General features: G+C 59.9%; 1 protein-coding gene across 10 annotated transcripts in view; it reads right to left on the bottom strand.

Annotated features, from left to right (window-relative positions):
• RBFOX3 (RNA binding fox-1 homolog 3) overlaps positions 1 to 18,540 on the bottom strand; it is a 429,808-nt gene that overhangs the window by 15,203 nt on the left and 396,065 nt on the right. For 8 of the 10 annotated variants that reach the window (XM_043905314.1, XM_043905313.1, XM_043905316.1 and 5 more), the window contains 2 exons: positions 8,048 to 8,302; positions 1,551 to 1,688 (listed from right to left, as the gene is read on the bottom strand). In XM_043905314.1, the coding sequence (XP_043761249.1) occupies positions 1,551 to 1,688; positions 8,048 to 8,269 (360 nt within the window). In that variant the 5' untranslated portion in view covers positions 8,270 to 8,302. The remainder of the gene's footprint in view (positions 1 to 1,550; positions 1,689 to 8,047; positions 8,303 to 18,540) is intronic. The other 2 variants (XM_043905310.1, XM_043905318.1) reach the window with 1 other exon arrangement.

Here is an 18,540-nt window from a genome sequence, read left to right as displayed (position 1 = left end):
CCCTGTCCCTCTCATGGCACTTCAGATCAGGAAGCTGTGAATCAAGTCCCTTAAGATGCCAGCTGAGGTCCTAAGGGGCCTCCAGTACATGCAACTGGAGTTTCCCCTTCATCCCGTAACGTTCAGGAGGCGACCCGGAGCCAGACAGTGAGGCAGTGAACCCTGCCAAGGGCTAGGGAGGGAGGAGGTGCAGCTGGGGTGCAGGCAGAGTGGGCTGATGGTTCTGCAGGGACCGGGGGTGCTCGTGGGTGGCCCATAGGGACAGAGTGTCCTGAGACCCAAGATGTAGGGACCAGAATGGTATCTGAGTGAACTGACCCGACACCAGCTGCTTTAAGTCGGGGCTCTGGGCTCAGAGAAGTTTGGCAGCTGCCAGGCCCAGGCCTAGAGGGGGTAGAATCCTTATCTCCTGATGATTCTAAATTCTGCCTGCACCCCACTGGGTCTCATCCCAATCTAATGGGCCCTGGTCCCCAGGGAAGGGTCGTGGATGCCTGGCGAGAGGGCAGGTGTGGGTGCTGGGTCCATCCCGAGGCCACCTCCCGTTTACCTGACAAATCCCACCTGAGGGTGGCATGAGGGGTGGGCTGCTGGGTTCAGGGGTCAGAGTCTGCTGGACTTGAGGCGGAAGTGGGGAGTGGGCCCCGGGCAGGCAGGGGAAGGAGAGTTTGGAGCGGGAGATGGGAGAGAGGGAGAGAACATGGGCTGGGTGCACGTGTCCTCCACGGCCGGGGCTGAACCCAGGCTGCTGCCCTCTTACCCGCCCACAGGGCAGCCCCAGCCCTGAGTGGGCATCAGCACCGGCTAGGGGCTCAAATCACGTGGCAGAATGAAGTCACCGCAGGATTTGAGCCTCCCTGTAGGAACTCGCTGGGATCTTACAGAGAGTCTAGGAACAGACTGGGAGGATCCAGGATGGAATGCTCACTGGCTGCCCATAGTGTGGGCTCGTTGTTGGCCCAGCCCCCGGGGCCTGGGGGCTGCAGGCCCAGAGAGGTCCAGTACCCGGGCTGGGCCCCAGGCACACCTGACAGGCAGGGGCTTTTGGGTGTGAGGCCAGGAGGTCGGGTGCCCCTCTGGGCACAGAGGTCTCTGGAGCCCTCAACAGCAGAATGATAAACCTGACTGGCCTCCGCCTGGGCCTGAGGGGCAAGGGGTTGGCATGAAAGCGAAAGTTGCTCAGTCGTGTCCGAGTTTTTGTGACCCCATGGACTATACAGTCCATGAAATTCTCCAGGCCAGAATACTGGAGTGGGTAGCCTCTCCCTTCTCCAGGGGATCTTCCCAACCCAGGGATTGAACCCAGGTCTTCGGCATTGTGGCCGGATTCTTTACCAGCCGAGCCACCCAGGGAGCCCAGGGTTGGGGGTGACAGTCACGGAGGTCCCTCCCTGGAGCCTGCGTCCCGCCTCCCCCCTCCCATTCTGCAGGCTCGGGTCCGAGCGGGGCTGGACCCAGAGGGCAACGGGAGGCGGGGAAACCGGGGGCCGTTCTGACACTGGGGCCGCGCTGGGGGTGGGGGGGCAGATGGAGGCGCCGTACACACTCACCCCGAACATTTGCCGCAGGTCGGGGTCCCTGAACCGGAAGGGGATGTTGGAGACGTGTAGCCGCTTGGGCTGCTGCTTCTCTGTGGGGTCGGAGGGGTGGAGTGGCTGGCTGTCCGTCTGTGCCGCCTCGTCTGTCTGCTGTGGGGAGAGGACCCGGGCTGGGAGGTGCCCCTCTTCAGCTCCCACCCCATAGTGGGGGAGGGTCTAGATGCCAGGTCTTCCCCAAGCCCCACGGACTCCCCCCGTCTGTGATTCACAGCAGCATTTCAACCTCAGAGATCCCACTTCTGGCTTTTTCCCGAGCGGTGTCTGTGATGCCATCGCAGAGCGAGGCCCCCCTGGCCCAGCGTGCTCTCCCACCCTGTAGCTCAGCCTGCCCACTGATGCCCGACCTCAGTGGGCCCTTTGCTATCACAGCTCTTGAGGTCGTGAGTGTACCCTCCCGACAGCCTGAGCTCTGGGAGGACAGGGAACGTTGGGGGTTTCCAGCCTGATGAGAGAGTGGAGAGGTTTCGGAAGCCACTCGTGGCACACACTTCAGTAAGGATGCTACTCCTCCCCCGGGGAGGCCACCCCCAGACTGCCTCTTCTTCTAGCTCTGCTTCGGGGCTCTGCATTGTCCAGGGCTCAAGGGGTGGCAACCTCCAGTGCCTCAGAGCTGGTCCTGATTCTGGACCCAAACATTGATCAACAGAGGGATTCTGAAAGACTCGGGTGTCTGGGAACAAAGCTGCCACAAAGCAAGGACCACCTCCCCGCCCTGTCCCCCAAACCAGCTCCTCGAGAGGTCAAGGCCATGAAGAGGCCTCGAGGTGGTGCAGTGCAGCAAGTGGACTGGGCACATGTGTGAGGTTCCTCACTGGGGACCCCCATGGGGTCAGGCCACCAGCTCACAACCAGGCTGCCCTTCAGCCTCATGGGTCCCCAGGGCAAGGGCAGGCTGGGCATGGTGAGTGCAGGGAGGGCCCCCGAGGGGCCTCATTGTGACCCTGGGGCTGGCATCTCTGGCGTTCTGTGTCGCTTAGAGTCCAGAAGCAGAGCTGATGACAGACCGGGTGACTGGACAGATGCCATTCTCTCACGTGGGGCTCCTCTGGGGCTCTCCTCTGATGTCGTGTATCCCCATCCCCTGTGGGCACAACCAGCTGAGAAGGCATCTTTTACTGCTTCTTTCCTCTTCCTGTCTCAAGTCCTGATTCCCCTGCCAGGTTTTCTGGGATCGCCTCCCCAGTACGCCGCTTGGACTTGAACCTTTGTCTGGGGAGAGTAGGTCTTCCTCTGGGTCAGGATTCCAGGTGACAGTCAGGGGGTTTGGCTCCTGTCCCATACTCCTACAGAGAGTGAAGGGGGAAGGGCAGGGTCCTCAAGGCTGGGGTGGACTTTGCACAAATGGAAGTCCTGGCGGCTGCGGTCTCCCATGTGGCCGGCGGAGAGAGGTTGGGCCACAGACACGCTACGAGGACAGCTGAGAGGAGAGGGGCTGGCGTGTGCCTCCCATGGGTCACTGGCAACTGCCCATTTCCTTCTGGTGGGTTTTGTCCACCAAAGGAGTGCTTTGGAGCCTCCTGGACCCAGGACGGTGAGCAAGGCGAGCTCACTGCACCCGAGGCTTCATGCTATGGCTGAGGACTGGCCCTCGCCAAGGCCACTGGCTGGAGGTCTGTCTCTGAACTCCTCAGTGGCTGCCCTCAATGGCCACCCGAGTCATCCTCTCTGGAAGGATAGGGCTGCTCCCCTAACTCCTGCGCTCAGCCAGGCCCCAGGGCAGTAGATGCCATAGGGGATGGGAGGGGAGGGGAGGGGGGGTCAGGAGGGCTGCAGGGGTGCGGGGGTATCCTGTTCAAAGGCCCCTTAGACTCAGCTCTGTATTCCTGTGTTGAGAGGAAGCACACGGCGGGCAATCCTACACATGGGTTTGAAACCACCATCTTCTCGTTTGCCTGGGGACATGTGTGACCTGGGGTTCAGCTGGCTGGTCACCCCATGCATGGCAGGCCCATTTCTGATGAGAGTGTGTTCTCTGAGCCAAGTGTGGGACTGCGCAGGTGATTCTGCGCTTGTTCCTGAGGCCTCACCAAGTGCTGACACCAGAAGCCCCCCTTCAGTCTGGGGAGGAACAGCTGGTCAGGGGGAGTGAGGTGGCAGGTCTCTGAGACTCCTGGTCTGGCCTGCACATGCCCTCATTCCTGATGGACAAAGCGGGGCAGCTGCCTTTGGGCTTTTGGGGGACATGTGGGGGCTCCTCTCCCCCAAGCCCAGGACCTGGAGAAGCCCAACGGCTCAGCCCCTTCCCTAGCTGTCCTCCCTTGTTCCACTCTTCCTTGTAGGAAGCAAGCTTGGGCTTGACCATCAGAGGGCCCGTCTGTGCCCCCAAACCAAGGCAGAACTGGCCGTGCATCTGCTGATTCTTCAGAAGCCTGAGCCCCGCCCTCTGGCTACAACAGGCTGTGCCTCTTTCTGTGAGGCGGTCAGGTTGGGCCCAGTGTCCCCTGTCACCCTCCCACCCCATGCCTTTCACACACCTGTGCCCTTGGCTGCTCCTGAGTACAGGTGACTCACGGACTCAGGATCTGGGAAACTAGGGGGACAGGAGCATGCAATGCTGACCCTGGGCCGGCAGAGGGCAGTGGTCAGTGCAACCTGGTGGCCAGGACTACGGTGGGTGGTGGCAGTGGGAAAGCCCAGCTCCCACTCAGAGATGGGGAGCCTTGGGCGGGAGGGGAGGCACCAAGGGAGGGCGCTGATGAAGCTGGGGCATCTGGGGTCAGGGATGTCCTTCCTGCAATGCCTTGGGGCTCTCCTAATAGCAGAACTGAGCCCACTGTGTGTCTCCAAGATCCAGGGTCCCCCTGCTTCTTCCCACTTCAAAGGCCCTTAGGGGAGCAGCTGAGGGTGAGGTGGGAGAGACGGGGTGATGGGGGGTGGCAGGACAAGTAAGAAAAGCCCCCCTTGGCCCCAAGCACAGCTGCAAACAGAGGCAGGAAAATGGGTTCAATGACTGTGAAATTGTGAGATGTGTGGAGAAACCCCAGAGTGTAACAGCGCACTGGCTGCCCCGAGGGGAGACGGAGGCCTTCCCACCATTTATCACAGCAGTCCGGGCAGCTGGCACCGCCTTCCGAGGGACTTTACTTCCTTTTTTCTTCTTTAAAGCAATCTTTGCCTTTGGTTCTCAAATGCAGGGAAATGAGAAACAGCAGCAGCCACACCTCTTCCCTCCCCAGCTGCTCTCAGCTGTTTTGCTTCTGCGTCCTCCTCATTTCCGTGTCATCTTAGCCCACATGGTGACATGGTCCTTGTCCCCCTTTCAAGGCAGCATCCAGTCCCTCTGGATGGGACAGTGTATCTCCCATTTTTGCACCCTCCAAAGAGTCTGCAGCCCCCTTCGCTTGGGCCTCCCCGAGCCCAGCACTGGGAGAGGCTGAGAGGGCCGTGGGCAGGGGTCAGTAGGTCTGGCAGGGTGGCAGGCATCAGGCCAGGGCCTGGGGGCCGTCACTGGGACAGAACCAAGGCTGGGTGATGCCACACAGAGGAAGCAGCTCCAGGAAACCCTCTTTCTCTGCGGCCCCCTCTCCCCTCATCTTCGGTCCTCCGATACCTCCTGGGCACCCATACAATGACCGTTGGCTGCTCGCCCAACATGGCTCACCCCTGGTGGGTGCTGAGCCAGCTTCGGAGGAGGTGTTCTCCCCACGAGGCCTCGAGCCATCCACTCATGAAGCCTTCCTCAGGACCTCAGGTGGAGCTGTGTGTCCTCTTTGGACTCTGTGAATGACGCCATGCTCCGGGAACTCTCTGCTGGCCACCGCTCGTGGTGCATCGATGCTGATGATGCCATCTGCTCACACCCTGCCTGCATGAAGGCGGCACCCTGGGGTGGTGTATTCCAACCACGGTCCACCCTGTTCCCTTTTAAGTCTGGCACCCTGGGGTGGTGTATTCCAACCACAGTCCACCCTGTTCCCTTTTAAGTCCCAAGAGCCAAGAGTTCAGGGGACCAAAGGCTGCCGCTCCAGGTGGAGTTTCCGAGAGGACGTCCCTGTGGCTGTCCCACAACACAAGGTGGACAGGTGGGTGGGAGGGCACCTGCAGGGGACCCTGTAAAACCCTGCAAGAATGAGATAGCTCCGGGAGGTGGTCCCCAACCTGTACCCCAGGGGGCTCCTGCAGAGTAGTGAGGAGGGCCTGCTCCATCAGCAGCCCCAGTCACTCTGCGTCCCCTGCTGCCTTTTGATAAAAGAACGTAGATGATGCCATGATGACAAACGGAATCCACAGGCATGAGAGGGCAGGATGGACACAAGCTGGAGCCTACACTGCTTGCTTCCTCGTACCTCCTGATTCTGACACCAGGCTGCTTGGGGAAGGCCAAGGGGGAGGCTCTGGGAAGCGACGTAGGCCTGATCTGGGATGGACGTAAGACAGCTGAGCAGCAGGGCTAGAAGGACCAAGAGTTTGTTGAAAAGAAGTGGCTCCTGGAATCTTCGAGCAGGACAGGCAGTGGCCACCCTCCCCAGCTCCTTGCAAGGTGCAAAGCCTCTGCTGGAAGAAACACTCCGGGTCGGAGCATCCACACCCTGCAGCAGCGGCGGCTGAAGTCTTTGCTGGGCAATTCTGAGTGTCTTTGAGATCACCTGCTAGTCCAGTAACTTCCACCTGAGGGGCCTCTATCTCGGTATCGCGGTGGAAGAGCAGCAGACTCACCCGCTCCCAGGACCTGAAGTGCCCCTCCATGGAGAAAGGAAGGCCGAGGCTGCCCGGTATCAGGCTCAGCAGCTCTCTGGCCCAGGCACTTTCCTGGGAGTGAGGTGTTCAACCGAGCAGTGAGGCTCTCACATCTCAGTCGGCTTCTCTCCAAGACTCCCAGGTCCTCTCCGGGGCTGCGGACTCTCGCAGAGTAAAAGGGGCCCATGTAATGTCTGTGATTGGTGGGAAGTGACGGCCCCCGCGAGGTAGGGTCAGGCCCTTATTCCTGTGCACCCCCAGGCTGGATCGGGGCCCGGCACAAGCAGGTCCCTGCAGAAGTCGGCCAAAGGAAGATGATTCCATATGGGTCGCGGTGAGGCTGCGTCAGGCGGTCCAGGAGGCCTGTCTGTGCTGCGGAGGCGTCAGCGGTCGGTCTCAACCGCCTCTGTGTCAGTGGCCAGTCTGGTCATCTTGTCTCCTGGGTTTGCTTCTGGCGGGGGTCAGCATTTGTTCCCAAGGAGGTCATGAGAGGTTTCCCCCAGACTCACCCCATATGCCACTGTCCATCAGAAAGAGACCAGCTGGCTGGAGGTGACCTGCTCACAGGGACCCTTCTGGCTCCCTCACTCACCTCTCTTTTCTGAGCACATGCAGGTCACAGTTTGAGGCATGAGAAGCGGCAGCGGCCAGGGAAGTATGGTTTGGCTGCCTGTTCTGAGACCCGTGGACATTGCCCTTCTCATCCGTGGAACCCTGGGGGGCATCTATGGCAGACACCCTGTACCAGGGACGCTGGGAGAATAGAGAAGACTGATGGATTTGGCGCAGACTCAGGTCCGGCAGCGTTCCAAGTGGGCAGGAGGGTTTGGTTCAGTGGGGGGCAGCTTGGGTGGGCGCTCTCCCCAGAGTTTGGAGGATGCTGCCCACACGGCGAGGGAAGGTGACATCCACATCTAGGGGTACACCATGGGAGCCAGGCTGGGTTAAGAGGCTGAGGGGCACAGGGAGCGGGGCGCCCATCAGGCACACGGTGCAGGGCATGTTGGCCTCCTGCCTGGCCCCCACCAGCCAGCACTGGCACCAGGCCAGCAGGGCCAGCTCGATGAACCCAGAGCCCCAGAGCTCAGCGGGGCACGGGCCCATGGAGGGTGCAACAGAGGGGGCTCGGGGCAGGGCCACAGCAGCCTGGTCTCCGGAGGGGCTCCCTCCACAGGGCGCCCACCCCAGGCGGGCCAGGGGCAGCAGCCACTCCTGGACTTGATCCTTGGCTATCAGGAAATCTCCAAGAAGTGCCAGGCTCAGCACTTTATCCTTGGAACTGCATCACAACCACATAATTGAAGCTATCTGATTGGAGGGCAGCCAAGCAGGTAGATTACAAGTGATTAGAGATGATAGGAGGGCCTGCAACCCGAGACAGCTCTGAGGGGCTCTGGGCCTCTGCTCACTGCCGCCAGCACCCCCTACCCCGCCCCCACTGCTGCCGGGCTCCCCTGGGACTCCAGGCGAGCCCAGGCCCCCTGACCTGGCCGTTTCCCTTGCTTCCCATTAACAGGTCACTGATGGTTGAGGACACGCTCCATCTCCCAGATGAGGTGAGAGCTGGCCTGAAGTTATGGCTTGGGGAGGCGGAGGGGGGCCCCCCTGCGTGGCATCTGCCCACCAGAAAGATTCTTGGGTGTCCGATGGTGAAGGGCCGGAAGGCTGGGAGCGCCTTCCTTGGGTGGAGACCTGCCCTGCTATGGGCTGCCTCTCCATACGAAGGCCCCGAGGCCCCTTCCCCTGGAGTTCCGAGGCTGGGGGGCCCTTACCGGCACTGTCTGGGCCCCTGTGATGGGCTGTGTGCTGGTGTCACTGCTTGGCTGCTCCGGGTGGGTCTGTGCTGGTGTGTACAGGGTCATGCCATGCTCCGGGGGGACCGGGGTCTGGCCCGAGTAGTCCGGCGTGGGGTGCGGTGGGGGTGGGGCGTACTCGGCGGGGATGCCATTCTGTGGCGGAGGGGGGTACTGGGCTGGGGGGTAGGGCTGGGCCATCGCTTCAGGCGGAGCCGTGGCGTCCTGATTGCCCTGCGGAGGAGACAGCAAGGTTGGTTAGACCGCGGTGTGGGCGGGACTCTGCCTCCTTTCATTGGCCCCTCTCTGCGAGGCCCTGTGGTCCCGAACTGGACTTTCAGCAGCATTGTCCAGGCCGCCTGGGAGGGGGGTCTCCCCCAGCACGGGGCAACCAGCTCACAGCTGGGCTGCCGGAGGCATTCAGGGGAGCCCAGGTCTGCGGCGAGACACCCCTGGGTTTGGAGTCACTTGTGTGAATTTGTCAGGTCCAGCACACTAAAGGTTTATTTTTAATCCAGCGAGTTTTCAAAATAATTAAACATTTCGAGATAACTGTAGACAGACACAGCTGTAAGAAATAGCTGAGGGTGGCCCTGTGTACCCTCTACAGGGCAGGGCCCCCCAGCGGTGACAGCTTGTGAAACCTTCCCCACCAGGAGACTGACATGGGCCCAGTCGAGACACAGAAGCTTCCAGCAGCACCAGGATCCTGCCTTTGGCCCTGGATGGCCTCACCCCTGCCCTCTGGCCTTAGAAAGGCTTCTAAGCCTCGGTTTTCTCATCAGTAAAGCAGGCGTGAGAGGACACGATTCACAGCCTGCAGAGGGGAGGACTGGAGTTGATCGTGAAGACATGGAGCCTCGTACAACTGGGCCTCACGGTGGCCACAGGGTGAGGCACTGTCCGTGGGGCACAGAGGGTTCTGGCCTCCGTCTCAAGGATCCCCAAGACGTCCCAGTGACCCTTCCCACCCTCAAAGGTCTGCTGCCCCAGGGGGAAATGTATTCCCTCAATGCTGACCCCAGCCAACCTGGGGCTCTGAGAAGCCCTTGGCGAGGCCCGGAAGAGCCCCAGGACAGTGGTTCTCCAAAGGGGGTGCTGGGACCCGCAGCATCAGCATCATCTGGGATCTGGTCAGCAGTGCAGATCTCGGGTCACCCCAGACCTCCTCTCCAAGTCTGGGGACTGTGAGAACCACTGGTATTGGTTACAAAGGACAGCTCTGGTGGAAAATCTCTTAGCCTCAGAGAAGGGACTGGGGTCCCTCGTGGGTTCGGGGGAGGGGACTGGTGTTCTGGCCAACCCTCGCTGTGGACACACACTAGGGGGCAGGCTCTCAGCAGCCACTCTGAGCAGGGGAGGCACCCCCTGGCCTTCTGAGGGTGCCTCTGGGGGAGAAGGAGCCTCACCACCTGGAAGGACAGGGGTCACCTCTTGCAGGAGGCGCCCCTGGAGCGTGTAGGACCCTTGCATGCACGGTGATGGTTGACTGCTTTCCTGATGCCCTGCTGAGCGGGGACCTGATACGTGCTTCCGTTCCACCCCTGTCAACCTCCGTGTGTCTGATCTCAGTTTTAGAGTCTGTCTCCTTGTCCACCTCCCCACCCCCACCCCGAGACATGTGCTTCTTCTAGCCGGCATGCCGACTTGCTCACTGCTGTTCCTTCAATTGGTGACTATTTATTCACCCCAAACTGTGTGTTGGGAAGCTGGGGTGCCAGGCTTGTGATTCCAGTGGGGAGCGGGATGGGTAGTCCCTGCCCTGGTGGGGTCTGCTGTCCGATGGGAGAGTTAGTTCAACTCCCCAGATGTTGAGTCGATCGTGGTGGGGGAGGTGGCCTGAGGGGACTGGCCACACGAGGCCAACGGAGACTGAATGGAAGACCTGGTTTCTGCCTTCAGGCCAGAGCCCTGCCCCACCGCCATGGTCTGCTTGCCTGCCCACCTCCCTTCTAGCCAGCGACCGCAGGCCCCCACAACAGCCCAGGGCCCAGCTCCACCCTGCCCCCAGCACCCCCCCAGTGCCAGTCTCCTCCTCGGTGCTGACAGCCCTCACTTCTGGGCGACCCAACACGGAACAAGAGGTCTCGTCCCCACTTCCTCCTTGGGGAAGCCCCCAGGTCCTTCCCCTCTCTCTGCAGAAACTGGGGCAGTCCACACCCCTGGTAAGTGGATGGATGCAGGCGTGTGCACACATGCACACACTCATGAGGGCCCGCCCCTCGCTAGAGGGTCCTGCCTCATTGCTCCCAAGTAGCCGAGAAGCCCCATCGCCCAGTTGGCCAGCCTCTGGCTCTGGCCCAGCGAGACCCAGGGTGGGTTCAGAGTGAGGGAGGAGGGGCCTGCGAGGCGGGAGGCTCCCAGGGGTGGAGGAGCACCCAGGCTCCAGGATGGCGGAGGAGAGGCGGGGAGGGCGAGGAGCGGAGGGAAGCGGAGAGCCAGGCAGGAGTGTGGAAAGGCCCGGGTGAGGGGGAGGGCGCTGTCCGCAGCCTCCGGAGATCAATTAACTGATAAATATTTGATTAGAACCTTCGCTAACTTACATCTTGCCAGTGCCCCCTCTCCCCCACCTCCTCCGAGGCTCTAGGAAAGGGGGGCTGCTCTCCTGTCTGCTTCCTCCCCACCCCACCCCCAACCCTCCCCAGTGCCCTCATCTCTGGTCCTGTCCTGGCAGAGGGACAGCTGCCAATCTCTCCCTCTGCAGGGCTCCCACGCTGGAGCCCGGGGCCCAGACTGTCAGGGGAACCCGCGACACGGTGAGGGTAGAGGGAGGTGTGTTTGGGGTCCTAAACGCCAGGGTCTGGAGGGGTCAGCGGTGGGCAGGGGGCAGCTGAGGGGTGGGGACCTCGAGCGACATTTGCGGCATCATGAAGTCAGCGCATCTGAGCGCATGGTGCTGTCTGCCCTGCAGGTGTGACCTCATCGAGTCTCCTCCAACCTACCAGGTGGACAATGTGTCCCCATTTCCCAGCCAATAAAGTTGAGGTACAGGGGCCTGTATGGTATGGGCCGCCAGCTCCTAAACCTGGCTCCCCGCTCCTCGTGCAGAACTGTAGCCCTTCCTGGGGGGTCTAGAGGGGGGTGAGGTTCCACAGCCCAGTGACAGCCAGGACCCTGGAGAGCACCTGGAGAGTTCTGATCCCCCCTCTTAGCCACCGACTGGCCCCAGGTCACTGTTTATCCACTCTGAGTATGTTTCCCATCTGCAGTGATCATCTCTGGTGTGTCGGTGGGTCCTGGGCAGTTCTCGACACCCCTGCCCTGCATCTCCTTCACGCCCATGCATAACGGGCTATGGTTCCATGAGTGGCCTTTTCCTTGGCTGCACAACCCGTACCTGCGATGCACCCCGGGGCAAAGAAACTTCACAACCAAACTTTCCCATGAGGTTTGGAAGCGCAGTCCATGCTGAGAGCCCCAAGAGCAGACCTGGATGGAACAGCAGCGGGTGTCAGGTCTACCCCGAGAGGGCATCCAGGTGCCCTGCACTCAGAGGTTTGCACGGTGCTTGTCACTTTCCTTTTCTTCCTTCTTCTCAGGTCTGTTGGGGCCACAATGAAGGGCCGGGCTTGATGGAGTGAGCTCAGCAGAGTCCCCCTGCCAGGCCAGGTCTCATGGCTTCAGATGATTTCAGAGCAGTTTGTGAACGAGTGTGGCTCCCCAGGGATTGTGAATTCCCTCACTCACCCTCCATCGCCACATCCCTGCACTCAGCACATTCGGCTGCACTTGGAAGGGTTTCAACACACACTGGATGGGTGGATGGCAGGATGGGTGGGTGGGTGGAAGGATGGGTGGGTGGATGGATAAATGAAAAGACAGGTGGAAAGATGCCTGGCTGGATAAAAAGATGGCTGGATGGATGAAAGAATTGATGGTTGGACGGATGAATGAAAGGATTGACAGACAGAGGGGTGGATGCGTGTATAGATGGATGGATAAAAAGATGGATGGAAAGATGGATGGAGAATGGATGGATGAAAGGGGAATGGATGAGTAGATGGACAGATGAGTTAAAAGCTTAAAGACCATGGTCAAGTCATTTATTCCCACCCCCTCTGCAAACCTTTCTCTCTCTCCTGTCATTACACTTGCCTGGCAAATGGATAAGATCAGCCCTGCCCATTCCACTCTGTGGCCCACACTCTGGGAAAAAGTACAAAATCAGCCCGATTTCCTTAGATCACTGTCCTCTGCATGGATCTACCACTCACTCTTGATGACCATTTCCCTCTTCCTCCCCAACCCTCCCACCACACTCCAATGTTCTCCTTCTCGGCAATGACCGTGCTTTTTATTTCCCGTGGAGATGGAAGGCCATGTCCATGCTCACTTGTTCACCTTCCTGCCCCTTGTCCCACCCCTGGCCTTCCCTCCCATCTCTACCCGGTCACTTCCATGCACACAGGTGTCCAGTCCTTCTCACCAGCATGTGCTCACAGCTCTGGCAATTCGCTAACTGGCTCCCATGATAGGGAAAGAAAACCCTCCTTGACCACTCAGGTCTGTCAGCTACAAACCCCATGCACTGCTTCCCTACATAGCAAAGGCTCTTGAATGAATCACCTAGATCTGAAGCCTAAACTCCTTTATTCCTATTTCCTCATCATCCCACCCCCAGCTGACTCTCCCAGGCACCATTCCCCGAAAATACCCTGGGCAAGGTTCCCACCTCCACCATGTTGACCATCTAAGGGTCAGCTCCCAGTCCTCATCCGACCTGACCCTCGGCAGCATGCAATGTGTGGGCCCTTCATCTCTCTCCAGACATGCTCTCTTTTCTTGGTTCTGACTCACCACTCTCTTCATTGCCATGAAGGGTTTCTGGCCCAAGAGGAACTGACCACTCTAAGTCAACAATAATGATGACTGGAAGGCAGTAAGTTCTAGAGATCAAAGTTCGCTCATCTGGCAAAGGGGAACTGAGGGGCACAGACACAAGAGGGTAGACCGATTCAAGAAGAGGGGTGATGTCAGGGGAGGGTGTGTGGTTGGCCATGAAGGTGGGGCGAGGGCTCAGTCCTCTGGTTTCCAGAGTCTGGGGATGAGTTTGGAATATTTATTCCCCTGCTCTCTCCCTGGGAGGCTGTCTCTGGCTGGATCTCTCCCAGACCAGAGGGGATCCAGACTCGAGGGAGGGGCCTCTCCAGGAGCCTCCAATCTTCTCAGTTCTACTGCTGCTTCCTCCTTAGGCCTGAGGTGGTAACAGCTCTGTCACTGTCAGTCTGGGGTCCTGCACTATTCCTGGTAGTTGCCCCAGCCCATCCTACAGTTGTTGCTGTTGTTGAGTTGCTCAGTTGTGTCCGACTCTTTGCGACCCCATGGACTGCAGCACACCAGGCCTCCCTGTCCATCACCAACTCCTGGAGTTTGCTCAAACTCGAGTCCATTGAATCGGTGATGCCATCCAACCATCTCATCCTCTGTCGTCCCCTTCTCCTCCTGCCTTCAATCCTTCCCAGCATCTTGGTCTTTTCTAATGAGTCGGCTCTTCGTATCAGGTGGCCAAAGTATTGGAGCTTCAGCTTCAGCATCAGTCCTTCCAATGAATATTCAGGGTTGACTTCCTTTAGGATTGACTGGTTTGATCTCCTTGCAGTTCAAGGGATCCTCAAGAGTCCTCTCCAATACCACAGTTCAAAACCATCAATTCTTTAGTGCTCAGCCTTCTTTATGGTCCAGCTCTCCTCCAGACACCTCTGCAAAGTCTCCTTGTAAATAGACTCACGTTATTCTAGAGCCAGTGAGCCACCCACTCCCTGCTGGGTCCTGAAGACACGGTGGTATGGGATGGAAGGGCTTGTCCAGCCCCAGGAACGGGCAGTGAGGGGCTCTGACCAGGGAGAGCCCAGCCAGCCTCTCAGGGAGGCCTGCAGCTAAAGGCCTTGTCTCTGCTCCTGCACCTTGGGTAGGCCTGCTTTTGGCACCAGACCCTGAGTGCAGACTCAATGCCTCCATTTCTAGGTGACCCTGGGCACAGCCTAACCTCTTAGTCTGTGGAAAGGGGACAGGGACTCATCTGCCTCGAGGCAGGGGCTGGGCAGGAGGGCCCTTCATCTTTAAGATCTAGAGTTAAGACTCCCCCAAGTGTCTCTGCTCACCTCACTGGCCCAGTGAAAATCTGTGCACTCAGGCCTTGGCCAGTGAGCTCCTGTCTTCCAGGGTGAAGGTCCCCTCTGTGTGGGATGCGCTGGGCAGGATGTTCAGGGAGCAGGGTGCTGGGGGCAGGGAAGAGCCGAAGCGGCCGCAGACAGAGGCCCTCCCAGCCCCTCCCTGCACAGTCCCCTGGCGGCTCTCTCTGCTCCCAGCCCCTCCACGACAATTAGGCTAATTGCCTCCCAGACTCCTCACCCCGGGAGGGAGGGCGCCGTGGGCCCGGTCCGCAGGCCAGGCTGCAGAAGGAAGGCAGCCTGGCGGCAAAGGCTGGGCACCGCGCCATCTCTCCACCACCTCTGGGCAAAGCCAGCTTCCAGACAGGGCAGAGGAGGGGAGCAGGGCAGAACCACCGGCTTAAAGGACCAGATGGGTAGGTGTGTGATCTGCCTGTCCCACTCTGGACATGGCTCACCTGTCCTGAGAGGAGAGGGGACCCCCTCCACCACCTTCACAGCCACGCCCCCCAATACCAATCTTTACCCAGGTCACTGGCACCAGCTGAGCCTCTGCTGCCTGGCACCGGGGACACACAGGAGGTGCTCAGGCTGGACTGATGCCTGTGTGTGCAGGGCACCGCCCATGTTCCCAGGACAGAGGGGACAGATGTCGCCTCCCTAAGCCAGGAGCAGGGGCCAAGCCCGAGCCTTCACGCCATGTGGGACAATTCACAGGACCAGGAGAACAGGACAGTCAGTTTCCAGAAGAGGACGGTGCAGAGGACCCCCGTGAGCGTTGCTGGGTCGTTCTCGAGGCCTTCCCGGTGCCCATCAGTGTCAGAAGAGGAGGCAGCTGACTTAGGGGCTGACTGCTGGCAGGCAGGACATGTGGGTTCAAGTCCCCAGTGATGGCTAAGCCAGGGTACCTCAGGGGTCTGACCTCCCAGCCTGGGAGCAGGAATGTCCTGCCCTCCCCATCCCAGGGCATGCACGTGTGAGGCGGTGCCCCAAACCTCTGAACGCTGAGGAGTCTGCATCCGGAGCAAACCCGAGACTCCTTCAATCCCCGAGCCTTAGATGGGAGGTGACCACGGGTGACACCCAACCCGGCCCGCTGGACAGTTGACTCTCATCTCTGTGCCCTCACCGGCACCCGCCCGGCTCTGCCCGAGCGAGCCCAGCGATGTACGTTCACCAGCGTGGAGGCTCCTTCCCTCCCAGAGCAGCTCTGCCAGATGCTCTTCCACAGGCAGAGCTGAAACCTGCCTTCTGGAAACTTCCACCACGTGCCCACATGACTGCAGCCCGTGAACTCATCCGCCCCTTGCTGACCCTCCGAGGGCATGAAGAATCCACAACACTGTACCCACTTTGGTTGTTCCTTGGTGCAGCCCCAGGAACATGTGGGATGGTTGTCCCCCTTTTACAGGTGAGGAAACGCCAGTCCGTGGTTCCATGCGAATCTGAATCCAGGCTGCATTCTGCTCATCTCCATGACCACCGCACCTTTCCCAGTCGGGAGGGGGGCTCGGTCAACACCCACCTGCTCAGAGGGAGGGTCCCTCTGTCCCTGGCTGCCCCGGGTAGGCTGGTTCGGGAGCAGAGGGATGGCATTTCCTGGAGCAAGAGGGCTGCCCGCGATCACGTGATGGTAGCAGTGGGGAGGGTGGGGGCTCACAGAGGGGAAAGGGCTGGGGTCAGGGGGGATCATGAGGAGCAGGAGAGAAAGGGGGTGTTACTAGACTAACACATTTGGTTGTCTTCTTGGAGGTGATGTCCCTATTCTATTTTCTTAACGTGCTGGTCACAGGGAGGTGAGGTTTTGGGGAGAAAGAGAAGATGAGATTATTGAAGAGGAACGAAGACGAAGCTGGGACACGCGATGACATCAAGGGAAGGGGCAAGAGACCCCCGGCCCTCGTGTAGGCTGGCCCATGTTTCACGGCCTGTCATGATCCTGCCGCCAGGCTTGGGTGAGTTTGGTTGATTCTAGCGAGTCCTCCCACTGTGACTTAAGACACCCTGGGCAGGAATAAAACACGTCCTCTGATTTTCTCCAAGGAGGGTGGATCCTGACCCTGCTCACAGACCCAGGACCACTTTGATCCTGGAGAGGGACCTCCGAGATGGAGAATGTTCTGGCCACTAGGATGAGAAGGAATTGGCCCCGGTGAGGACAGGCTGGTGAGTGCAGGCAGGGTTGGTGTTCTCAAGTCTGTGCCAGCAGAGTCTGTGTGCGTGGACCTGCTGGCTGAATAGACACCCCGCACCTACTAGGTCCAAGTTCTGGGTGCTGGGGTGCGCCAACCAGCACAGGGCCCTGCCTCCGGGAGCGGACACCCTGGGGAGGCCCCATGAGCATCAGCTAAATCTGAAGTGCGCGACATGACTTTTGGGGGACAAGCAATTAACTCGGCCACGGTGTTTGGTTCAGGCTGATATTCCAATTTCCTAGGGGGCCAACTGACAGCAGGGGCCGGGCTCGGCAAGTCTGTTGCCTCCGAGTGTTTCCTGCGTGACTCAGGGAAGGGGCTCCCCACTCCTGGAGGGGAGGGGACTCGTTCTCCCAGGAGCATCAGTGCGAAAATAAATGGACACAATCGAGGTTTCCAGGACCTGCCAAGACCCAGAGCAAAAGCAAGAGCGGGTCCAGGATTCAGTGGAGGCTGTCTGGGCTGGAGGTCACCCGCGGGAGGGTGGCAGGAGTGGGGCGCCAGGACAGCACACGGTCTGGCCACCCTTCCTCCCTTCCCTCTCGCCTCGATCTCACTTGCTTTCACAATCCAGAAACAGGCCACCTCCACAGCTCATGGGCTCCTGACCCCAAATTTCACAGGCGAGTGGCCCCGCCAGGCAGGAACGGGGGCCCCTCCCAGCCCAGGCACCCAAGGAAAGTCCTGGCTCATGGAGGGGGAGTCCTGGAAACCCAGCCCCCACCTCCATGCGAGACCTCTCCTGTTCCCTTCCAGCCCACCACCCCAGAGGCACAGCAGGGATTTCTCCCTCTTGGAATCTCATGCCTCCTCCCTTCCAAGAACTCTTTAAGATGTCATCCCAGTGGCGTGCAGGGTGGGCGGATCCCTGCAGGCCAGGATACCTCAAGGCAGAGACTTTGGGGCATGGTCTTGGCAAGCAGGGGTGCTGGTAGAGATGCTTCAGGACAGAGCAGGGTGGCAGTCACGGTGCCAGGGAACGCGAGTGGGAAGGGCAGCGCCTGAGCCTACTGGAACATTCCAGAACCTCGGTAGTGGAGAGTGGAGACTCCCGAGGACAAGGGCTCACCATTGAGTCCCCAGCACCCAACACAGCCCCGGCATAGAGCAGGTGCTCAGTACATGTTGAGTAACTCTGACGAATGCAGGAGGGACAGCATGGGTCACTTGGAGAGCCCACCACTGTGTAAAGCAATAAAAAGGCATTAGTTCATATAATCGTTCAACAGCCTGTGAACTGGCCTTCTCCACCGAAGAGAGAAACAGAGAAGGAAGTCACTTGCTCAGGAGCACACAGCGGCACGTGGCAGACCCAGACCTGCCTGACTCTGGAACCAGCGGACACGGCATGACAGCTATGGACTCTTGTAGCTGGACTCTTGTCCACAGCTGTGGACTCTCGTCCGTAGGAGCAGAAGAGGGCGGTCCCTCCATCCACCGTCCCCAAGACCCCAGGGCTCTGTCGAGCAGGCTGACCCAGCCTCACGGAATTCCTTCTAACCCAGCAACCAACCAGGGTTTCCTAAGCTTGCAGGTGCCCACCCCTGGCCTGATGCCCTCCTCCAGCATTCAGAGGACAGGCCGACCTGGCGATCCGCTCCCCCCGACCCAAGGGGGATGGAGTGGTGTGCTGGTGAGTGTCAGACAAGGGTTCTGCTGGGGGAAAAAGTCCTGCGTCGTGGTGGCTGCATATTTCCATGGTGTGAATGCTCCCCCCTCCGCTGATTTCAAGCTGCCAGTCCCTGAGCAAGGAGCCGGGAAGGGATGCACACAATTCAGGGCTCAGAGGAAGGACTTGGCAGGTCCCTGGGGAGAGGGGGCGCCAGCCCCAGCCGGGTTCCAGTTCACCCTTCCTCGTCCAGGCGACTGGAGGTCGGGTTAAAGGCGGCCATGCGGGCAGTAGGCATGAAGGGGGCTCAGAGGGGGGCTGGGGCGGGGCTGCCCTGGGGTACAGGGGAGACCAGGGGCCCCCGGCAGGTACCAGGAGGGGCTTGAGGGCAGGAAGAAGCGGAGGCTCCAAGGCCAGGGCTGAGAATCTGCCTGAGCAATGGCCCTCCCTGCCCCATCCAGTCCATTCTGTCCCCGCAGCTAGTTCAGTATCCTCTGTTAAGTTAGGGTTGTTGGAAGGCCCGTCACACCCTGTACTGCTTCACTCAGGACCCGTGGG

This window comes from Cervus elaphus, chromosome 5 (assembly GCF_910594005.1).
Source record: "Cervus elaphus chromosome 5, mCerEla1.1, whole genome shotgun sequence".
Classification (NCBI taxonomy): Eukaryota; Metazoa; Chordata; class Mammalia; order Artiodactyla; family Cervidae; genus Cervus; species Cervus elaphus.
The sequence above is the reverse complement of the archived record's forward strand: the minus strand, read 5'-3'. Positions and strand labels throughout refer to the sequence as shown.